At 34.9% G+C, this 19,316-nt stretch overlaps 4 protein-coding genes across 6 annotated transcripts; 1 reads left to right on the top strand and 3 right to left on the bottom strand.

Annotated features, from left to right (window-relative positions):
• Positions 1–506: 506 nt before the first annotated feature.
• On the bottom strand, positions 507–1,861 carry LOC110646776 (thaumatin-like protein). The gene is made up of 2 exons (XM_021800321.2): positions 1,387–1,861; positions 507–1,294 (listed from the first exon to the last, which is right to left on the bottom strand). Exons 1-2 carry the CDS (start codon positions 1,457–1,459, stop codon positions 612–614), a joined length of 756 nt encoding a protein of 251 aa, XP_021656013.2. The 5' UTR covers positions 1,460–1,861; the 3' UTR covers positions 507–611.
• Positions 1,862–2,424: 563 nt separating this feature from the next.
• On the top strand, positions 2,425–6,165 carry LOC110646780 (uncharacterized). Of its 3 annotated transcripts, XM_021800324.2 has the most exons (5): positions 2,661–2,785; positions 2,866–4,786; positions 5,291–5,492; positions 5,572–5,768; positions 5,878–6,165. In XM_021800324.2, exons 2-5 carry the CDS (start codon positions 2,989–2,991, stop codon positions 5,946–5,948), a joined length of 2,268 nt encoding a protein of 755 aa, XP_021656016.2. In that variant the 5' UTR covers positions 2,661–2,785; positions 2,866–2,988; the 3' UTR covers positions 5,949–6,165. The 3 variants fall into 3 exon arrangements, 2 of the variants coding, with proteins under 2 accessions (XP_058007748.1, XP_021656016.2); XM_058151765.1 differs by having other exon boundaries at positions 2,632–4,786; XR_002493217.2 differs by lacking the exon at positions 5,291–5,492 and having other exon boundaries at positions 2,425–4,786.
• A 2,418-nt stretch (positions 6,166–8,583) lies between these two features.
• LOC110646771 (L-type lectin-domain containing receptor kinase S.4-like) lies at positions 8,584–10,937 on the bottom strand. The gene has a single exon (XM_058151766.1). The coding sequence runs from the start codon at positions 10,746–10,748 to the stop codon at positions 8,679–8,681; it is 2,070 nt and encodes a 689-aa protein (XP_058007749.1). The 5' UTR covers positions 10,749–10,937; the 3' UTR covers positions 8,584–8,678.
• A 2,886-nt stretch (positions 10,938–13,823) lies between these two features.
• Positions 13,824–16,384, bottom strand: LOC110646773 (ribulose bisphosphate carboxylase/oxygenase activase, chloroplastic). Its single transcript, XM_021800319.2, has 6 exons — positions 16,230–16,384; positions 15,337–15,653; positions 15,123–15,228; positions 14,930–15,015; positions 14,374–14,849; positions 13,824–14,283 (listed from the first exon to the last, which is right to left on the bottom strand). The coding sequence occupies exons 1-6, from the start codon at positions 16,272–16,274 to the stop codon at positions 14,003–14,005; spliced, it is 1,311 nt and encodes a 436-aa protein (XP_021656011.1). The 5' UTR covers positions 16,275–16,384; the 3' UTR covers positions 13,824–14,002.
• Positions 16,385–19,316: the final 2,932 nt, after the last annotated feature.

Raw genomic sequence — 19,316 nt, forward strand, 5'->3', positions numbered from 1 at the left:
TAGCAAAATGCATTCTTTCCCTATAAAAGGGAGTCGTTGTGATTGGAAGAAGTGAGAGCCGAACAGAGTAGAGTTCTTATTGTAAATGTTTCTGTTGAAAGTGAAGATGAGAAAGAAGAAAAAGTTTTCTAGTTTGTTTGTTCAATTCTTGTTTTTGCTATCCTACTGAAAATATCTCATCTGCTTTATTTTTTTTCCCTCTTCAACTCCAATCTGCAACTTATTGTTTGGTTTTTTTGGTTTCTCTGCGTTGGGTGTGTTCTTTGCTTTACCATCTCCTACCAAGAGGGGCCCAATTCAAAAGCATGTCTAAATGTTCAGGTTTTTGTTCTAGATGAAGCATGGCTGTGCTTGTTTTTCTTTTTTTTTTTTTTTTTTCAATGTGAGAAGTATGCAAGTTCATTGGTATGTGAAGGTAAAAACACTCTTTAGTTTATGAGTTTTGGAATAATTGTTGAAGAGTAAGAAAAAAGCTTGATGAAAATAACAAGAGTTACCAAGCAAAATTCAGATTACCAACCAGTAGAAATTAATAGCAGAAATAATGAGGGACCAAAGGTACATTGTTAATGCTTCTTTCCTACTACACTCATAATGTGCTTAAATCGCCATCAATTGTCATTAGGAGGGCAGAAGGTAATGACATAGCGAGGAGCCTTGCAAGTCTTAAGCCCTGAAGCATCATCATAGGCAAAACTGTAAGCCCCAGGGCAAATGGCCTTAAAAAGATGAGCAAAAATAGTAGGCTTGCAACTTTTAGGATCTGCATAGTCCCCAGTACAGCAATACCTATCAGTCTTGGCAGCCAAACATGCACTTTTGCAACCCACCACCTTCCCTTGTCTCTTCACAACCAATGCTTCAGGGCAACAGACATTCAAATCAGCCTCGCAGGAAGCGACTCCACACCCTTCACCACCGCCTATAGGCACCATGGAAACTGGGATATTAAACCCATCAACCAAACTCACATCATAGTAATGCAAGTCAGAATTTGAAGTCCCAAGTGTCATTTCCACTATAGATGCTGGAGGAACACCACCAATGCCTCCACATTGTAAAAGGCCTGCACAGTCTCCAGTCTGGCAAGAACCTTTGCCAGTGTTCTCATCGAAACAGCAGCCTTGTCTTGGCCAGATTCTGCCTGACCATTGCTCAGGGACTTGGAGGACTGTTTGTTCGCCACTTGAGAGTTGGAAACCACCTTCTCTAGGAGTTTCATGGCCTGCAGTGCCAAGTATTCCAGGCCATACGCTTTCCTTGCAGTTATTTACTATAATGAGTTCAGTTCCATCTGCAAGAAAACATGGAAAAGGCATTAATATGCGACGTCTTTACTGAGCATATAGTAAGAAATAAAATAGGGGTCATTTAGATTTGATGAACCTGCAGAGGAGGAGGAGATGAAAAGAAGGAAGAAGAAGAAGAAGGAGAAGAGGAGATAAGAGGAAGTTCGCATCTGTTTTGAATTTGGGAGATTGAATCTGTTGGTTTCTTGCACAACTGTGTGTAGGAGATGGGAGAGGTCTCCTCATTTTCTGCCACCAAGAAAAGGTTTTTTCGCTTTAAACAACCGCTTGTGCAAAAACGGTTTGCTAAGCTGTAAAGCCTGTGCTAATGGCGAGATTGGCCACCTTTTTCCACTCTTTTCTTCTATATCTCTTGTTTTAAAGTTAAACAATTGGAATCATTTGCTAATTCATGGAAAAGGGCCAAAAGGCACTCCCCCTGCATTGGAAAATGGGTATGCATTACGTTACAAGGATCTTGCCATTGAATTGCATCCCTTAGATTGAAGAAACATGCAGGCCAAAATGAACTTTGTTAATTTTCTTAATGATTTTTCTGACTATAATAATAGGATATGGTGATAGATGAATTGCTTTTCAAAGAATTGCGCAGATTATCGCTCTTATTTATATAATTAAATTTTATTTACTTGTCATTCCATATAAGGTTGTCTATACGAAATCACAGTTTTATCATATAATTTTTTATATTTAAATTTTATTTACTTATCATTTCATATAAAATTGTACACATGAAAACACAATTTTATTATATATTTTTTTATGACAAAACCTTTAATACATTTTTATGGTATACGCATCAAAATGACAGTTCATCTAATTAAAATTCTCATTTTTTGATGTTATATTACACCACATTTGGCCACATTAAACGACGTGCAGTTTATATTATTAATTAATTTAAATTTATTTTACCCCTTTAAGCTCTTATTTTTCAATATTGTACAATTTCTCAACAATATTGCAATTTGATCTTGAGATAGACATTGAAGCTAGAATTCTCCAATAAAAGGAAAAAAAAAAGGTTCTTTTTGGTTGTTGGGAAAGTGAAAGAAAACAAAAGAAAATATGAACTTTCGAAACGCTCCATGCGACAGAATCTATAAGCTCAAAGAAGGAAAACCAGATACCTGTAATGAACCCAGAATTACTGGCCGGTTCAAAATGAATCGCCGTTCACCTGCTGGTCCAGCTTGTCTTCTCATTTAATTCAACCGTCTTCCGGTTCTCTCGCGAGACAACCGGGAGTTCCGGTTTTATTTATTACCCCTTTACTAGAGCCGGTCCACTTCATCACTTAACCGGATGACCCGGTAAACGCCGAACTAATTATGGTTAAAACCAAACCGGCTATTCCCTGAAGCCCTAACCGGTCGGTCCGGTCAAGATATCGTTCGGTTTACAATCCAGATCAACCTCCTCAACTCGGTTCCACTAGCGATTCTCTTACCAAGAACACGCAAAAGCAAGGACAAGTAAGTTCTGTCTTCTGTTACCCTTTCTCTGTTTTTCTTTCTTTGTTACATGTATTTAATTCTTTATGTTTTGATGTTAGAATCTTTGGATTAAGGAAAACAAAAGGGAAAGTTGTTCTTGTTATAAATTCTTGATCCTTATAGCCAGGATAAAGTTTCAGTGATTATTTTGGTTAGAGTCTTTGGATTGAGGTTTGCTTTGGATGGATTCTAATTTGGAACCAGTCCCGATAACATCACAAAAACATGACCCGGCATGGAAGCATTGCCAAATGTTCAAGAATGGGGAAAGAGTGCAGCTCAAGTGTGTGTATTGTAACAAGTTTTTTAAGGGGGGAGGGATTCATAGGATTAAGGAGCATTTAGCCGGTCAAAAGGGTAATGCATCTACTTGTTTACGAGTTCCTCCTGATGTTAGGCTTATGATGCAACAGAGTTTGGATGGAGTTGTAGTTAAAAAGAGAAAGAAGCAAAAGATTGCAGAGGAGATTTCGAATTTGAACCAAGTTGGTAATGAGATAGAGGTTTTTGGTAATGATCAGATTGAAGTTAATAACGGTATGGACTTGATCGAACTTTCAAATGTGATAGAGCCTGGTCCAAGTTTATTAGTTGGTCGAGAAGAAGGAGGGATTAGTAAGAGTGGGGAGAGGAGAAAGAAGGGAAGAAGTAAAGGTTCCGCTGCAAATATAAATGCCATTGTTACTATGAATAATAGGATGGCATTAGGTAGTAAAAGAGTGAATGATCATGTTCATATGGCAATAGGAAGGTTTTTATATGATATTGGGGCACCTTTGGATGCTGTGAACTCGGTTTATTTCCAGCCAATGGTTGATGCTATTGCTTCGGGAGGATCAGAGGTTGAGATGCCTTCGTATCATGACCTTCGTGGTCAGATATTGAAGAATACAGTTGAAGAAGTGAAGACTGATGTTGATAAGCACATGGCAACTTGGGCAAGGACTGGTTGTTCTGTTTTGGTGGATCAATGGAACACATTAATGGGTAGAACTCTGCTAAGTTTTTTGGTTTACTCTTCTGAAGGAGTGGTGTTTTTGAAATCTGTCGATGCATCTGATTTTATAAATTCGTCTGATGCCCTATATGAATTGCTTAAACAAGTGGTGCTAGAAGTTGGAGCTAGACATGTTTTGCAAGTGATAACTAATATGGAAGAGCAATATATTGTTGCAGGTAGAAGGTTGTCTGATTCTTTTCCTACTTTATATTGGGCTCCTTGTGCAGCTCATTGTCTAGATTTGATCCTCAAAGATTTTGCAAAAATTGGATGGATAAATACAGTAATTGAACAAGCTAGGTCTATAACAAGATTTGTATACAATTACAGTGTGGTATTGAATATGGTGAGAAAGTATACTGCTGGCAATGATATTGTAGAACCAGGTCTCACTCGTTTTGCTACAAACTTTGCGACATTGAAACGAATGGTTGATCTTAAGCATACTTTGCAGGCCATGGTTACTTCACAGGAGTGGATGGATTGTCCATATGCAAAGAAACCAGGGGGACTAGAGATGTTAGATTTATTAAGTAATCAATCATTTTGGTCCAACTGTGTCCTGATAACCGATCTAACAAATCCGCTCTTGAGACTTTTGAGAATAGTTAGTGGCAATAAGAGGCCTGCAATGGGGTATGTTTATGCAGGAATATACCGAGCAAAAGAAGCAATTAAGAAGGAACTTGTAAAGAGGAATGATTATATGGTGTACTGGAATATTATAGATCATTGGTGGGAACAACAAAATAATCTCCCTCTTCATGCTGCTGGTTTCTTCCTTAATCCCAAGTTCTTTTATAGTATTGAAGGAGATGTCCACAATGAGATTCTGTCTCAGATGTTTGATTGCATAGAAAAACTGGTTCCTGATGTTAGTGTTCAAGATAAAATCACCAAAGAGATAAACTCTTACAAGAATGCTGCTGGAGATTTTGGAAGGAAGATGGCAGTTAGAGCTAGAGACACTCTGCTTCCTGGTGAGGTTCTTTCTTTCGATTGAATTTCTATTCAGCTTCTGAGTTACAATTTATCTTGTTGCTTGTAAGATAATATACTTGCATTTTCAGGACTACAAATGTCCAAGTGGGAGTTTGAGTGTAAATAAAATTTTGCTTTGCCCATGCATATAGCTAAGACACTTAGTTGGAACAGAAACCTTGCTTTATTTCTATTTACTTACTCTTACCTGGTGAAGATGATTAATAATGCTATGTTAGGTATGACAAAAACCCTTTCCGGAGCTTTTCCCTTATGCATGCCACTAGGCAGGATCATTACTATGCAAAGCCCTAAAGAAATTCCAAATCTTGAATATATTGGGGGAGACTTTGTGATCTATTAGGCCAATCTGGTGTCCATCATGCACTTGATCAAATAGCTTTTTTGTATGTCTTGAAATTATATCGGATGCTGAAATTGTATTTTCATGACTATACGGCGTCAAAAGCAATAGTTTGGCCATTGTTATCTTTTTGCTGTAGTTGAATGGTGGTCAACATATGGAGGAAGTTGCCCAAATTTGGTGCGGTTGGCTATCCGAATCCTCAGCCAAACCTCTAGTTTAATTGGGTATAAGCAAAATCATATTCTTGTTGAGCAAATATATGACACAAAAAATTGTTTGGAGCGCCAACGACTGAGTGACCTTATCTTTGCTCAGTATAATTTGCGACTGAAACAAATGTAAGTTTTCTGATGGGATTGAATATGCTTATAGATAGTATTTGAGAATTAGATAAAACAACATATCATATTTTTGCAGGGTTGGTAAGAATGAAGAACAAGACACCATTGATCCCATATCATTTGATAGCGTTAGTGCTTTGGAGGACTGGGTCAGGGAAAAAGACATGAGCTCAGAAGACTATGAAAACACAGATTGGATGGCACTTGATCCACCTGCTGCTAACACAAGGTTCCTAGGACATTCATATGATGAAGTTGAAGAGTTGAGTGTAGGTATGCATGATTCCTTTGATGTGAAAAATATTAAGCTTGATTTTCTGGTAAGCTAGTGTTGCTTAAAGAAGCATTCTTGGTGAATGCTGATTAAAGTTAGTATGTGCAGGGTTTGAAGATCATGATATTTTCAATAGAATGAAAGACTCTGAGGAAAACAACGTGGAAGACAATCAGTAGAACAGCTTAGAAGTACACATTTTGTTTGGAGTATTTACATGGATGACTGGTTGCTTTTGCACTATAATCCATTGTAGTAGTGATTTATGATTAACATTAGAGACAATTATCAGATGTAAATGGATTAGGATTCCTGTAACTGTAGACAGCATCACTAGGAAGACTAAACTAGATTATGGTGAACAAGATTTGATAATAACAACTGTTGTTCAGCGTCCATTGGCTGCGGTTCTTTCAATACCTTTTTGAAGTATTTAAGTACTAGTTAGATAGGCCTGATGTTTGAAAAAATTGCACTTAGTTTATAAATAGAGAAATAAGGCTGTATATTATGCATACTCCTGTAAATTTCATCTCACATGTATTCAAATAGATTTTTGAAGTTTTTTAAGCATTTTGAATCTAGAGAATGCTGAGCTATATATGCAATGAGATGAACATGTTATTTACACTCTAGCTCTTCATTGAGAGATATAAGATCTTGTTTTGGAATCCCTGCAAACGCACCTGACGATAACTGATATACAGTGTATTGTTACCTAGTCGAATGAAGTCTTAGTAGAATAGCTCGTTTAACTGATATGCAAGCATGTCTGACAGGAAGGAAAGAACATGCTGCTTAAAAATGTCTTCTTGTTCTTTCTTCCTTTGGAAGATTGAATCATGCGTGAGCCATGATGAGCTGATGATTTCTTGTTTGATTCAAATGCTGAAAGTTGATGGCGTGATTGGCTCTAAAGCAAAGTTTGATACTGATTTTACTTGTGCTTTTAAAAAAGACATTTTAGGAGTCGAATTGGAGACCATGAAGTGGAAAGGAAAAAAGAAAAAAATAAAAAATAAAAAAAAAACCCACTAGAAGGGATATTAATATTCATTTGATGACTTAGTTCGATCTTGTCCACTACTCTTCCATTAAAGGAATTTTTTTTTTATATTTTAATTACAAGTATGTGGTTCAATTTTTTGGCTGGACTCTGACTTCTTAACCTTCCTGAGGTCATATAGTGGCATCAAAAAACCTCACTTGAGGCAGCCATTGTTTAACTGACTCGTGCACAGGAAAATACTCTCTCTCTCTCTCTCTCTCTTTCCCTTAATGGTTTTTCTTGAATTCTTTCTCATTTGACATGTTTTCTCCAATAGTTTAACCAGTGATTTTCTTGAACTTGACGACCAAAAATCTTCACTTATAATAAACATGATTTATTGACCAGCAATTGCCTTCTACCGTCCACCTTCCTTTTTGCTTGTTCATGTTGTCTTTATACTTTTGTGTTGGCTGCAACCATTCTGCATCGAGTCAACTCACGGAAAGTAGAGCAACTTATTGGACATTGCGAAATGTGAAAATTAATCCTACTCTAATAAAAGATCAAAAGCCAGGTTGAAAATTTGTTAACCCTTTTCTTTATTTTCTGTGTTTATCCTATATAAGTTCCCAATCTTTGCCAAGAATTTTTCATGTTAGAAGTTCCTAGATCTTTAATATGTAATAACAGGAAAAGAAAATGGCGTGTTAAAAATGAGTTATCCATCAAAGGCAATTTGTTTCATGTCATGAACTCCTTGATTCTTTTGCAAAAGTTTGGATAGTTACCTGAAGTCTCTATCAAATCTGATCAGCCATTCAAGCTAAGAGGTTTGGGAACTGCATGGACTTCTCTATAAAATTACTTAATTTACTTTACAACAATGTTGTGTCGTGGATGGAAGAAAATGATGGGTATGGACTGTTCCCTCATTTAGCGATGCGGCTGCCCCGGCAAAAAGTGCGGTCTCCCTGCATTTTTGGCAGATTCCAGGGACAGAACTTTTTTCTGCAGTGCACAGATATTACAGAAGTCAAGTTCTCTTGATCATCTGTATGTTAAAGGCTAGTTTGGTGCATTAGCTTGCCGGGAGCAGTAAACTTTAGCAGGGTACCTCAAGAACATTCTAATAGGTCCGTCAAAACCTTTTCTGCAATGGTAATTCATGTTTTATCCGTGCAGAACTGAGCTATGAGCTCAAATTTCCAATTTCTCAATCTAGAGCTTATGTTAAAGGCACCGTTCTTCACAGGCAACCCTTTCTGCAAATCATGGCACTACATTTCTTTGAGAACGTACTGGATGATAATGATGATGTAATTAAAGTAAATGTTTTGAAAAATAGATTTTCATCATTAATAAAGAGGATTAAAGATGATACTATTAATAAAATTAGGATAGTGTTTCATTCCTTGCTTGGATTATTATATGTAATGGATAAAGATGCTGTGGTGGTTGGCAGGGTTGCCCCTAAATTTTGATTAAAAAAACAAAAAAGAAACGAAAATCAACCAAGTTGGATGCTCAAGAAATTTGTATATTGGAATATGTCTCGTTCAATCGCACTCACAACTATTGGTTGATTTCCTGAATCTGCAGTCCAGTAGCTGGCATCCAAAAATTTCGAAGCAAAAAGCATGAAGTCGCATTAATATATGAGTATTCTGGTGAATAACAATGACAGCACCCACATCATGAAATGTTTGTAGAAGACAGAATCAATGATGTCAAATTTCCCACAATGAATGTAAAGAAAACAATATCTACTTGGAAATTTACAGCCCACATATGGGATATCAATCGATTAATTTGCATTTTTAAAAAAAAAAAAAAAGAGAAATCAAAATATTTATATAGAAAACCAATCTCAATGCTAAAAAATTATAAAAGGGAGAAAATTTAGTTCTCTACACAATGGTTATCTGCCTTCATTTCTACCAGAATGTGACAGGGGTGAAGTTGAACCAGCTTCAATATCAATATCCCCATAATCACCCCCAGATGAACAAATACTGACTTTCTCAAAATTTGATGACAATGGATATGAATGTACAAAATCCTCAAACTCCCTACCGCTACTACCACCATCACCCTTTTTCCCATCATATGCATCTGGGCCTGCAACCACCTCAGGCGATGACACTTCTCCCTCCATGTACCTCACAACCCGCCTCATCGCAGGCCTCATGTCGGGAACGTTGTTGGAACACATTAGGCCCAGCTTCAACACAACAACAGCCTCAAGCTCATTAAACTCACCATTCAATCTTGGATCCACTACATCAAGAACTGCACCACTTCTCCACTTCTCCCACACCCAGTCCACCAAAATGAGCTCCTCGGGCAATGCTTTAGGCTCAATAGGTCTTCTTCCACACACTACTTCGAGCAATAATGCACCAAATGCAAACACATCTGAGCTTGTAGTGGGCTTGCCTGTTCTCGTTAGCTCAGGTGCTAAGTAACCCAAAGTGCCTACCACCCTAGTGGTGCTGGGATTAGTGCCCCGCTCATATAATTTGGCTAGGCCAAAGTCACCAAGTCTTCCATTTAGCTCAGAATCTAACAACACATTGCCTGCCTTTATGTCTCTGTGAATCACAGTCTGTTCCCATCCTTCATGCAAATACAGAAGGCCAGAAGCAACACCTTTACTAATATTGAACCTTTGTTCCCAGTTGAGAATGGTTTTAGGCTCATCAAACAAGTACTTGTCTAAACTCCCATTAGACATGAAATCATAGACAAGTAGCAAGTCACCTTGCCGGCTACACCAGCCCAGCAACTGAACCAAATTTCTGTGTCGCAGACGACCAATACTAGCAATCTCAGACACAAATTCTCTCACTCCTTGTTTAGATTCATGAGAGATTCGCTTAACTGCAACTTGAGTGTCAGAATTTGGTAGAGTTCCTTTATACACTTTGCCTGATCCACCAAAACCAAGAAGCTCTTTGTCTCTAAAGCCCCTTGTTGCTTTCTTGAGTTCTTGATAAGAAAATCTATGAGGACCAACATCAAACTCCCATTCCTCTATCACATCGGCATTCTTGATCTTTCTAATGAGGTAAAAAGACATAGCAATAACCAAGATTATAAACACAACAGCTGAAACTGTGACAGTTGCAATCAATATTGTGTGACTCTTTTTGGGCCCAGGAATAGAAGGAAGAGAAGATAGAGCTAAAGACTGAGCCATTCCATTCATACTAAAACTCCATCCAAGAATATAGTGTGTGCTTGCAAGGATACCGGTTGATGAAGAGAACCCAACATACATATAATCTTTGAGGAAAAGAGAAAGATCTACTTCAAAAGACAAGATGGAAGATCTTGGTTTTATGGAAGAAGGGGAAAGCCTAACCTCTATTATATTGTTGGTTGAGTCATAATCTACCCAAGCTTGAATGACACTACCACTCTGGAGAGTCAAATTCATCTTCGTAGAATTATCAATAAAATAAGCAGCAGGTACAGATTTATTTGATACCAGACTATTTATATCAATACCAACATGGTTATCATTTATATCACCAAACTCAAAATCTTGAACTGTATCAAATTCAACTGCGAAAATGTGATTTGAGAGATTACCAATATCGCTTGCATTGAGCAGGCCTAGGTACTGGCTTGGAAGAGACCCTGGGAGCTCCTTTGAAGTAGAGATAGTAAAAGCAAAACCATGGCCACCTAGCTTTGGGTACTCGGCAACTATTGCGAAAGCAAAGGCGGTCGAAAAGGAAAAAGCTTTGCCATTGCTAGAGCTCTTAAATTGGACTGGATTGGAGTAAAAAGCATGACCTTTCAAGCGAAGAGTGTTGTTTGTTAAGCGAAGTACGCCATTATTTTCAATCTCAGCACCATCATATAGGCTCATATTGCTCTTAGCACGATCAAAACCATGGGAGAAGAGTTCATCTAGCTGGGAAAAAACGGGGTTCGAAACAAGAAAGAGAAAAAACAAGAGAAGTGAGAGTTTCTGGGACATTATAGAATGAAAATTTTGATATTTCTGAAACAGAGGATGCTCTGTTTTCTGCAAGATTCAAAAAGCTTTAGCCTTTGGTTTTTGTTACATATTCAACATGCGTCTAAACTTGGTTTAGAAAAGACAAAGAAAAGCAGGGAAAGGAATCAGTGGCTGCTTCGTGGTTGGTGGAAGGGAGATGTAGGATTTTGGTAAATTGCCTACCGCAGTGTTCAACCACTTAACTTTAATTTATTAAAATAAAATCTTTTAATTTTAATTTTATTTTAAAAAAGTCTGAAAAAGCAAGTTTTTTCTTTAAAATAATATAATTACTTTTTTATTCTCTTATCTTTATTTTTTTATTTTTATAATTAAATTAATTAACAATTATTATTAATAAAATTATTTTATTTTAACTAAATTTATTAATAAAATGATTAATTATATTGTTATTTATTATTAATTAAAATTTAATTTTTAACAATTTGGAAACATGATAATATAATAATAAATTTTAAAAATAATATTTTATTAATATTTTAGTTTATATATATAAAAAAATAGAAATAATAATTTATAAATTTATTTTGATTAAATATTAATTTAGTGTTAATTAAAAAAATAAACTTGAAAACTTACTATTTATAAATTAAACAGAATTTTATTGAAATAAAATTAAAATAAAAAATTTTATTTAAATAAATTAAAAATAAATAAAATAAAATAAAATAATTACTTAAATTGAGTACAGTCCATACAATTTACCCTCTAAGATTTTATTTCACATGGGTTTGAGGCAACTAAAGCATTAGAGTTCCATTTTAGCCTCACCCACCATTTTTGAAAACAAGGAAGATAAAAGCTACATATTGTTGGCTGCTCCAGCAGCTTTAAGCTTATTCAGCATTTAAATTGTGGTAGCTTTGAATTAATTTCACAAATTGCTCTTCCTTAAAGTCTAATCCTCTCATGATTAGTGTTTAGTGGTTGAATATTTATAAAGAGGTAAAAACTTTAAATTCTCAATTAGTTTATGAAAATCAAACTCAAATATATAAATGCATTATGAAAAATTAAATACCCAAACTGAAAAAACACAAACTGAAATACACATATTGAGTAAGAATGGTTACTTGAGTTGAGAGAAGACTTAGTTTTAGATTTGATAGTTGTAGTTTTAATAATCTTGTGAGAAGGAGAAAAGAGTGAAGGAAAACTTGGATTGCCTTGGCCTCGTGCTGGCTTCGTCGCTGCACTTACACAAGAACATGTAAGCTAGAATAGAATACACTCACACAGCAGCACACTAACCACACAAAATCGGCTAGTAAAATAAAGGAACTCCCTTACCAAATATCCTCGATTTGCTTTCAGAATAATCGAAACCTACTACTTACAATTCATACTGGAAGGTAAAACCCACTGCTTGTCAAGACCGAGGAAACCATAGCATCGACAGAGGAAAAAGGGAAAAAACTCTAAAGACTAACCCAGAATTTGAGAGAAAACTCTTTCTCTAAAAGGTTAGAGAGAAAATTCCTTAAAACTCTGGAGTCTGTGAAGAACTTTCATTCAATGGTCTTGAAAATTATGTTAATAGTTTCATCTGATTGTCTGTGAAAAAGAAGGATTCATAGTTTAAATAGGATGAAAATTATTGTGAAGTTTTTCATAATTAATAAGCTATTTCATAGGAATGATATATATAGAAAAGCAATAATTTGTATAAAAAAAAATTAGAAATGGTCCTATTTATTACTAAGTGTACTTTAAATCTGAAAATAACTAAATCAACGAATTTTGAAAAATTTTAAAATTATATTACTATTAATGCTTTCAAATATATATTTCTTTACATAAATAATTAAAAATTATTTATCAATTCATCACATTATAGATTATATCATTTTACTTGATAAAGTTCATTTTCGAAAAAAGTTACAATAAAATTCTAAAAGTAAATAAACTTTTGGATGGACAATATTTGTTTTTGTCTCAATTAATTTTTAATTTTCTCCAAAAGAGAGTTTAGTGATTAAACTTATGAGGGAGCTAACATAAAATAGGTTAAATTGCACTGACTATCTCACAATTATATGGTTATTTCATTTCAATCGATTCAACTTAAATTTGAAAAAATAAAAAACTTTAACTTTAGTTTTATTTTAGAAAAAAATCTCAAACCTGTTATATCAAATTTCTTTTTTTTTTTGAAAAATTAATCCTAAATTAATATTTAATCAAAATAAATCTATAGATTATTATTTATTATTTTTTTATTTTTATGCAAAACTTAAAATATTGAAAAAAATCATATATTAATAAAACATTATTTTAAAATTTATTATTATTATTATTATTATTATTATTATTATTATTATTATTTTCCAGGTTGTTACATATTAAATTTTAATTAATAATAAATAACATATATTTAATTAATAATTTTATTGGTAATAAAATAAGAAAGAAAAAAAAAGAAAATGGGATAAAAGGGTAATCTTATTCATTTTAATATAGAAATATGTTATTGTAGATTATATGTATTTTTTCTGAAACAAAATTAAAGTTAAGATATTTTATTTTAACAAATTAAAATTGCGTGATTAAAATAAAATAACTAAATAAGTTGAGAAATAGTTGGTGGAATTTACCCTATATAAATATGTATATATACAAATAGTATATTAAAAATCTAGGGGTTAATTGATCTTATAACATGAAAAAAATGAGAAATTGAAGGATATTCTATTTATGAAAGAAAAATAGCTCAATTATATAGATAAATTCCAACAATTAACTTTGTTGCATTTGTTTTTGATCCTTAATATAAAATTGATGAATTGTTTAATTATTTGATTGCTTATCATAAATGTTTAGAAACAAATGATTTTGTTAAAATTGCACAAGAGGTAAAGGAAAATATTATAGATATGCATGCATTTCAATCTTTAGTTATTTTCAGTCACATCTTATCAAATATGTACCAAGCGTATTATAATGAATGTATCAAATAATTTCAATTATATGGAGATTATACGGCTAATTGAAGTTGGTGGTTGAGAAAAAAGATGAACAAGAGACTAATTGAAGTTGGTGGTAGGAAACGAAGCAGATTTCAAGATTGAATGTTGTAATAAACAAACAAAATTAGAGGGACAACAATCCATTTAAGACAAGGAAAAAATACAGGACTATAGGATGATCATTCCAGCATCAGTTGGGAAGTGCTTATCCTTCCACAAACAACATAAAAATCCTAATAAAAAGGCCTAAAAAGTTCCTCTATCAATGGAATCTTGGTTCTCTTCACCAAGAGCAGCCTCATTCAAGTACTTGTCAGCCAATTGGACTCTCTTCACATTCTCTTGTTCTTGGACAAGCATCTGTCCGTACTCAAGGAGCTTTTCCAGGTTCATCTTTGGCTGCTCGAATGTTGGGGGTCCTTCGATTGAGTTCACAAGCTTCTTCCCAACGGCCTGCACTCCAACGCCTGTAACCCACTTCCTCACTTCATCATCGTAAACTCTTGCCCTCAGAGCACCGAAGAAGTCTGCAAATGGCACACCCCATATATATAATCATTCCAGCAAATTAAACATAGAATTACAACGAAATAGACTTTCTTTTTCCATTAACTTACCAATGGATTGACCCGGGAAGGCATCGACAAGCTTGACAATGTGTTCAAAAGGAACACCGTCGGTTCTGAAAATTCCAGTGCAGACACCAATTCTATCTTCCCTGGTGGGTGCCCAGTAGAATTTCTCCATACGACCATCACGGATAAGAGGAGCATACAATGTAGAGAAATCGTTACCAGTGACGATGATAGGGACACGGGGATTCTCCTCCTTGTTGTACATGCCAGGAAGTTGCACATTTGTTGGGTTATCAGCAATGTTCATAAGGGTAGCATTCACCATCTGGTTGTTCACAGTGTACTGGGTTGTTCCTCCAAGCCTACCTGCTCCAGCATCAAGATCGTTGATAAAGAGGCAGCACATTTTTCCCTTCTTCTTAATGATATCTGCTGCTTCACGGTACCTTTGCCTGATGAGCTTGGCGGGTTCACCAGCGTTTCCACTTTCCAATTCTCCAGCACTCATCATGATTGGACTGAAATTTGTATCATAGAAGCAGTGAAGTCAGGTTCCCGTATTTTTTTCTATTTACTAAATAACAAGATATGGACTCACTTGATTCCCATCTTGGCAAAGACAAGCTCACACTGGAAGGATTTTCCTTGACCTTTGCCTCCCCAGATACCCAAGATGAGAGGAACCTGAGACAAAGAAAGAGTTTTTGTTCAAGTTTACCTAAATAATGCAGAACGGTTCTAATTAAACTTATTATGAATATATAGAAAGAGAGAAGGACGATATTAAATACCTTGATGTTTGGCAGGGTCATGTAGTTCTTGGTGATGTGAACAACAAGCTTGTCCATGAAAGCAGGAGCAATGTAGAAACCATCCATGTTGTTGTCCAAGTTGTATCTACGAGAAACAGTCACCAACTTAAATTAGAAAGGTTAAGGTTTATACAAGAGTTACCATCATTAAGTTAAAGCTCTAATTTGCAAAAGAATTGTAAAAACCACTTACTGACGAAGCCCAGCGCTAATGTACTCATAAGAACTCAAAACGGCGTGGTGGGTTCCGGTTCCCATGGGGGCTTGGAAGAGAGAGTCCACCAAACCCTTCCCTCTGGTGATATCTTGTTGGTCATCAGATGTGTCAGAGACAAGGCCTCCCCATCTGTCCTTGTCAGTCTGCTTCTGCTCATCGTACTCTGCAACAACCTTGAAGCTTCCTGATGAAACCTTGGAGTTTGTCAACCTTGAGCTCACTTTCTTCAAGCTGCTGCCCAAGAAAGCCGAAGTTGGGACAGAGGATCCAGCACCAGAGCCATTCAAGGCTAGCTGCAGCACAAATTCAACTCTTTTAGACACAATCAACCACATATATATATATATATATATATATATATATATATATCAAACTCATTAACAAGTTCCAATCTTTTCCCTGTTCAAGTGTAGCACAGCACCAGAAACTAAACCCATCAGTATTCTTTTCAATGAATAGTTAAAAACCCTTAAGCGGCTAAACTTAATGAAGCTTCCAAATTCATATGGTAATTATCCAAGCGTAATTTTTCCCTGTATAAATAAAGTTACCCACCAGCATATATTTAAACTAAATTCAACTAAATAAGCTTCGATTTCAATCTAATTAAAATTGCTATACAGATAATTTTCCAATCATTATGTTCAGTTTAAAACCATGCAAGCATCCCTATTCAATTTTTACTCATATATATACACTTTTACAGTAACATACTCATAAGAAGTAAGAACATAAATGCATATGAAGTAACTCTTCCCTTATGCAATATCCAGATATGAACAGAGGCAACCGCATGATTGAAGAATTCTATAGTACGTGGAGATGATGATTAAAAAAACATAGAAAAGGCGGGAAAGATAAAAAAGTACTGGTGCCCTGTTGACAGCTCCAACGGTGGAGATGGTGGCAGCCATGCGTTGATTAATTAAACAAGAAAAGTTGTAGAGTTGGAGAGACACCTGCAAGAAAACTAGTGGTCTTTGAGCAGAGCAGATAGGAGTGGAGTGGAGACTTATAGCAGTTTTTTTCAGTGAACAGAAATTATTATCTTCTAACCGCCACACAATCAAGATTGCCTGAACGCCACGTGGCGCAAAGACAGTGGCATAGAACTTGAGTCCTCAACCATCTTGGAAGGATAGCATTTGTTTGAGGTTAGCATTTAAGGTGGTCCCTTTACCACAAAAAATCAGGAGGCTTTATTGCCACACGTTTTAGAAACTTGAAGAGAGGGTGAATGAACAGTATGTGATTTCCAATTGTTTTCATGTTTTGTCTGTTTCAAGTAAAATTAGAGGTGGGTTTGCATTGTGAATAGTCTATTTAGGGGCCAAAGCCCATCAATTTCTTGTTTTTTTCTGAAGAAATTTCAAAAATTTTTATGGTTATCATAAATAGAATTGGAGCTCTGTGAGAATGATGGTAGTCCACCTCCCTCAAATTCCTGTTCTGTGTTTTTGATATCCATCACCTAACTGGCTTTGCTTTTCTCTTTCTTTCAAGTTTTCATAGAAGTACTTAGAAAATATGCAGAAGTACGTTTAGGTATCCCATGGTTTATATTTTTTCAATTAAAAGGGGTTATTTTTTTTATTGAAAATTCAGGGTATATATATTTTCAACCTTTTAAATTGATTTATGTATCAAAATAAAATAAGAGATTTTTCTTGTCTAGATCTAGTCAACCATTAACTCGAGACACAATATGTACGGTGAAATCTACTTATTAATGCTCTTATCTTAGATCCCATATGATTATGTCTTGATTCATAATAAATCGAAATTAAATAAAAATTTCTTTAAAATAAGTGCTAAAATTACTAATATAGCATGTATCTCAATATCACATTATCTTTTTTCCGCCATATAATGTTTAATTAACATATTTTAATGTTGAATTCCTTAAATACAAATTGTGTTAAATTACAAATCTTCAAATAAAAAAAAAAATTCAATTCCCTTTTAATAAAATGCTTAAATTATAGAGTATTAAATATACTTTTCTTCAAAAAATATTTACCTTCGTTTTCTTCTAATTTACTATTGAAGAATAGACTAAAGGTTCTTCTATAGTTTTTTTAGAACGAATCTGATAATTTTTTTTTTTAATTTTCTCCTTTGAAAAGAGTTATTTCTTTTAAAAAATTATTTTATTTTTGCTTGAATTAGAAAAATAATTTCTAATGAACAATTCAATTCAAAAGAAACAATTAAAAAATAAATAAAAAGAAATTGAAATGCAGCCATAGATAACATCGAGGCCCATATCCTCCTATAGCATCAAAATCTTAACCTTTCGAGCATCTTGAAACAGAGGGGTCTATGAAATTTGGGGCAGGATGGCCTGGAAGGTTGAAACTTCTAATGGACAAGCCCATGCTTGCTTGTTGGTACCTGCTAAGAAGCAAATTGACAATTAGAAAGAATACAAATTTTTCCCTCAAACCGAGCAAAGGGTGCTAGGTATTGGCTTAGGGCTGGGGGAACCAAACGCTTAGACTCCCGCAGCCCTTGCCATAGTTGGTCCAATCGCACAGTAGGCCTAAAGGTTATTGGCTCGCTTAACTGGGTAGCAGTTTTGATCTCAGAGCTCAATGCAAGAACATAGTGACCTATCCTAGCACCTTCAATCTTTCTAGGTTTCCATAATTAGTTTTGAAAAAAAATCACATATATAGTACAAAGGAGTAAAATGTTCCACATTTGGTAAGAAGATGAGTGGAATTACATCAAATGGTTTAAGCCTAATAAATAAAACTAAATGAAAAGTTCCCATATTGATCTTGAAAACTCTCACTATGATTTTTCAAAATTTTACACAAACTTTTAACAGTTAATCATATAGATTTGTTTGACTGGAACAGTTGGTAATCCTTAGAACAATGTTGCTGTTGGCTTTGATCAAGCAGGTAGAGTACCTATGTTCTTGACACAAGGATTTGTTCCATAGAATAGAATCAATAATAAAAGAATCCACCAATCCTACAGAGAAAATTGAAGCAGATTATGAGTAATCAAGGAATAAATATCAATTCTTAACTCACAGAAGATCATAATGTAGTTTCTCAATGGAGGGAAAATAGTAATGTTTCATGTTAATAAGATCTTGACTCTCTTGTATGAATTTGGAGTTGATGACAGCTCAAATTATTGAGAAACTAACTGGAATTTTTGCCTATAGCCTATAAGCCTTAAATTTTATCCATTTGGAATTCGCTGCAGATAGGCATATATGGCAAGAGCTAGCATGCAAATGGATGAAATTGATCATTTTTTCATGATAGAGAAAGACACTTTCATCGTTAAACCCGAAAGCCGAAAAGCTCCCCTCCACCATCTCAGAACACTTTCTCCCTTGTCATTCATAAATTTGATTCGAAACAAAAAAATTACACAGTTTTGAAAAGACAAAAAGTAAGAAATAATGTCACTGAAAATGGCATTTTGTCTCCCAGCCCTCTTTCTGTCTCTCTCTCATTTGCCCATGCTTGCTTTCTTTCTAGAGCCTTGAAGCATTAGAAGGGATAAAAAGTTAAGAGCACTTACAATATGCAACTGTTGCAGATAAGCATGTGAATTTCTCTTCTGGCTTTGGGAGCAATTAGATGAATACTGATTAAGTCTTCAGCAGCCACCGACCCATTATTAATAAGTGGCCAACAGCCAAACCTGATAAGGTGTAGCAATAAAATATGCATCATAATGGAGAGTAAACACATAATGTAGGATTATAAGCTGCATAATTAAGGGAATTACTACAACCAGACAAAATGCTGTCATAAATCATGGACTCTATGTCCAATGCCTAAGCTATGAACTCTGCATATAAAACGATATAAATTTGTTCTCTTTAGATAAAAAGAGCATGTTTAAAAGCCGCAATGCACCAACTCCTACAGCTTGATTTTGACTGAAAGGATAAAATATTTTCAAACAATATATCATGATTTCTTCAC

Source organism: Hevea brasiliensis, chromosome 8 (genome assembly GCF_030052815.1).
Source record: "Hevea brasiliensis isolate MT/VB/25A 57/8 chromosome 8, ASM3005281v1, whole genome shotgun sequence".
Classification (NCBI taxonomy): Eukaryota; Viridiplantae; Streptophyta; class Magnoliopsida; order Malpighiales; family Euphorbiaceae; genus Hevea; species Hevea brasiliensis.

What these genes read in the sequence shown, in the direction of transcription:
- LOC110646776 (XM_021800321.2), bottom strand. Translation starts at nt 1,459, where the DNA reads ATGCGAACTTCCTCTTATCTCCTCTTCTCCTTCTTCTTCTTCTTCCTT. An exon ending in CATCTCCTCCTCCTCTGCAG is followed by an intron (nt 1,295 to 1,386) that starts GTTCATCAAATC and finishes GTTTTCTTGCAG; the next exon opens with ATGGAACTGAACTCATTATA.
- LOC110646773 (XM_021800319.2), bottom strand. Translation starts at nt 16,274, where the DNA reads ATGGCTGCCACCATCTCCACCGTTGGAGCTGTCAACAGGGCACCA. An exon ending in ATTAGCGCTGGGCTTCGTCA is followed by an intron (nt 15,229 to 15,336) that starts GTAAGTGGTTTT and finishes TGTTTCTCGTAG; the next exon opens with ATACAACTTGGACAACAACA. An exon ending in CTTCCCGGGTCAATCCATTG is followed by an intron (nt 14,284 to 14,373) that starts GTAAGTTAATGG and finishes TGCCATTTGCAG; the next exon opens with ACTTCTTCGGTGCTCTGAGG.
- LOC110646780 (XM_058151765.1), top strand. Translation starts at nt 2,989, where the DNA reads ATGGATTCTAATTTGGAACCAGTCCCGATAACATCACAAAAACATGAC. An exon ending in TAGAGACACTCTGCTTCCTG is followed by an intron (nt 4,787 to 5,290) that starts GTGAGGTTCTTT and finishes TTTTTGCTGTAG; the next exon opens with TTGAATGGTGGTCAACATAT. An exon ending in AATTTGCGACTGAAACAAAT is followed by an intron (nt 5,493 to 5,571) that starts GTAAGTTTTCTG and finishes ATATTTTTGCAG; the next exon opens with GGTTGGTAAGAATGAAGAAC.
- LOC110646771 (XM_058151766.1), bottom strand. Translation starts at nt 10,748, where the DNA reads ATGTCCCAGAAACTCTCACTTCTCTTGTTTTTTCTCTTTCTTGTTTCG.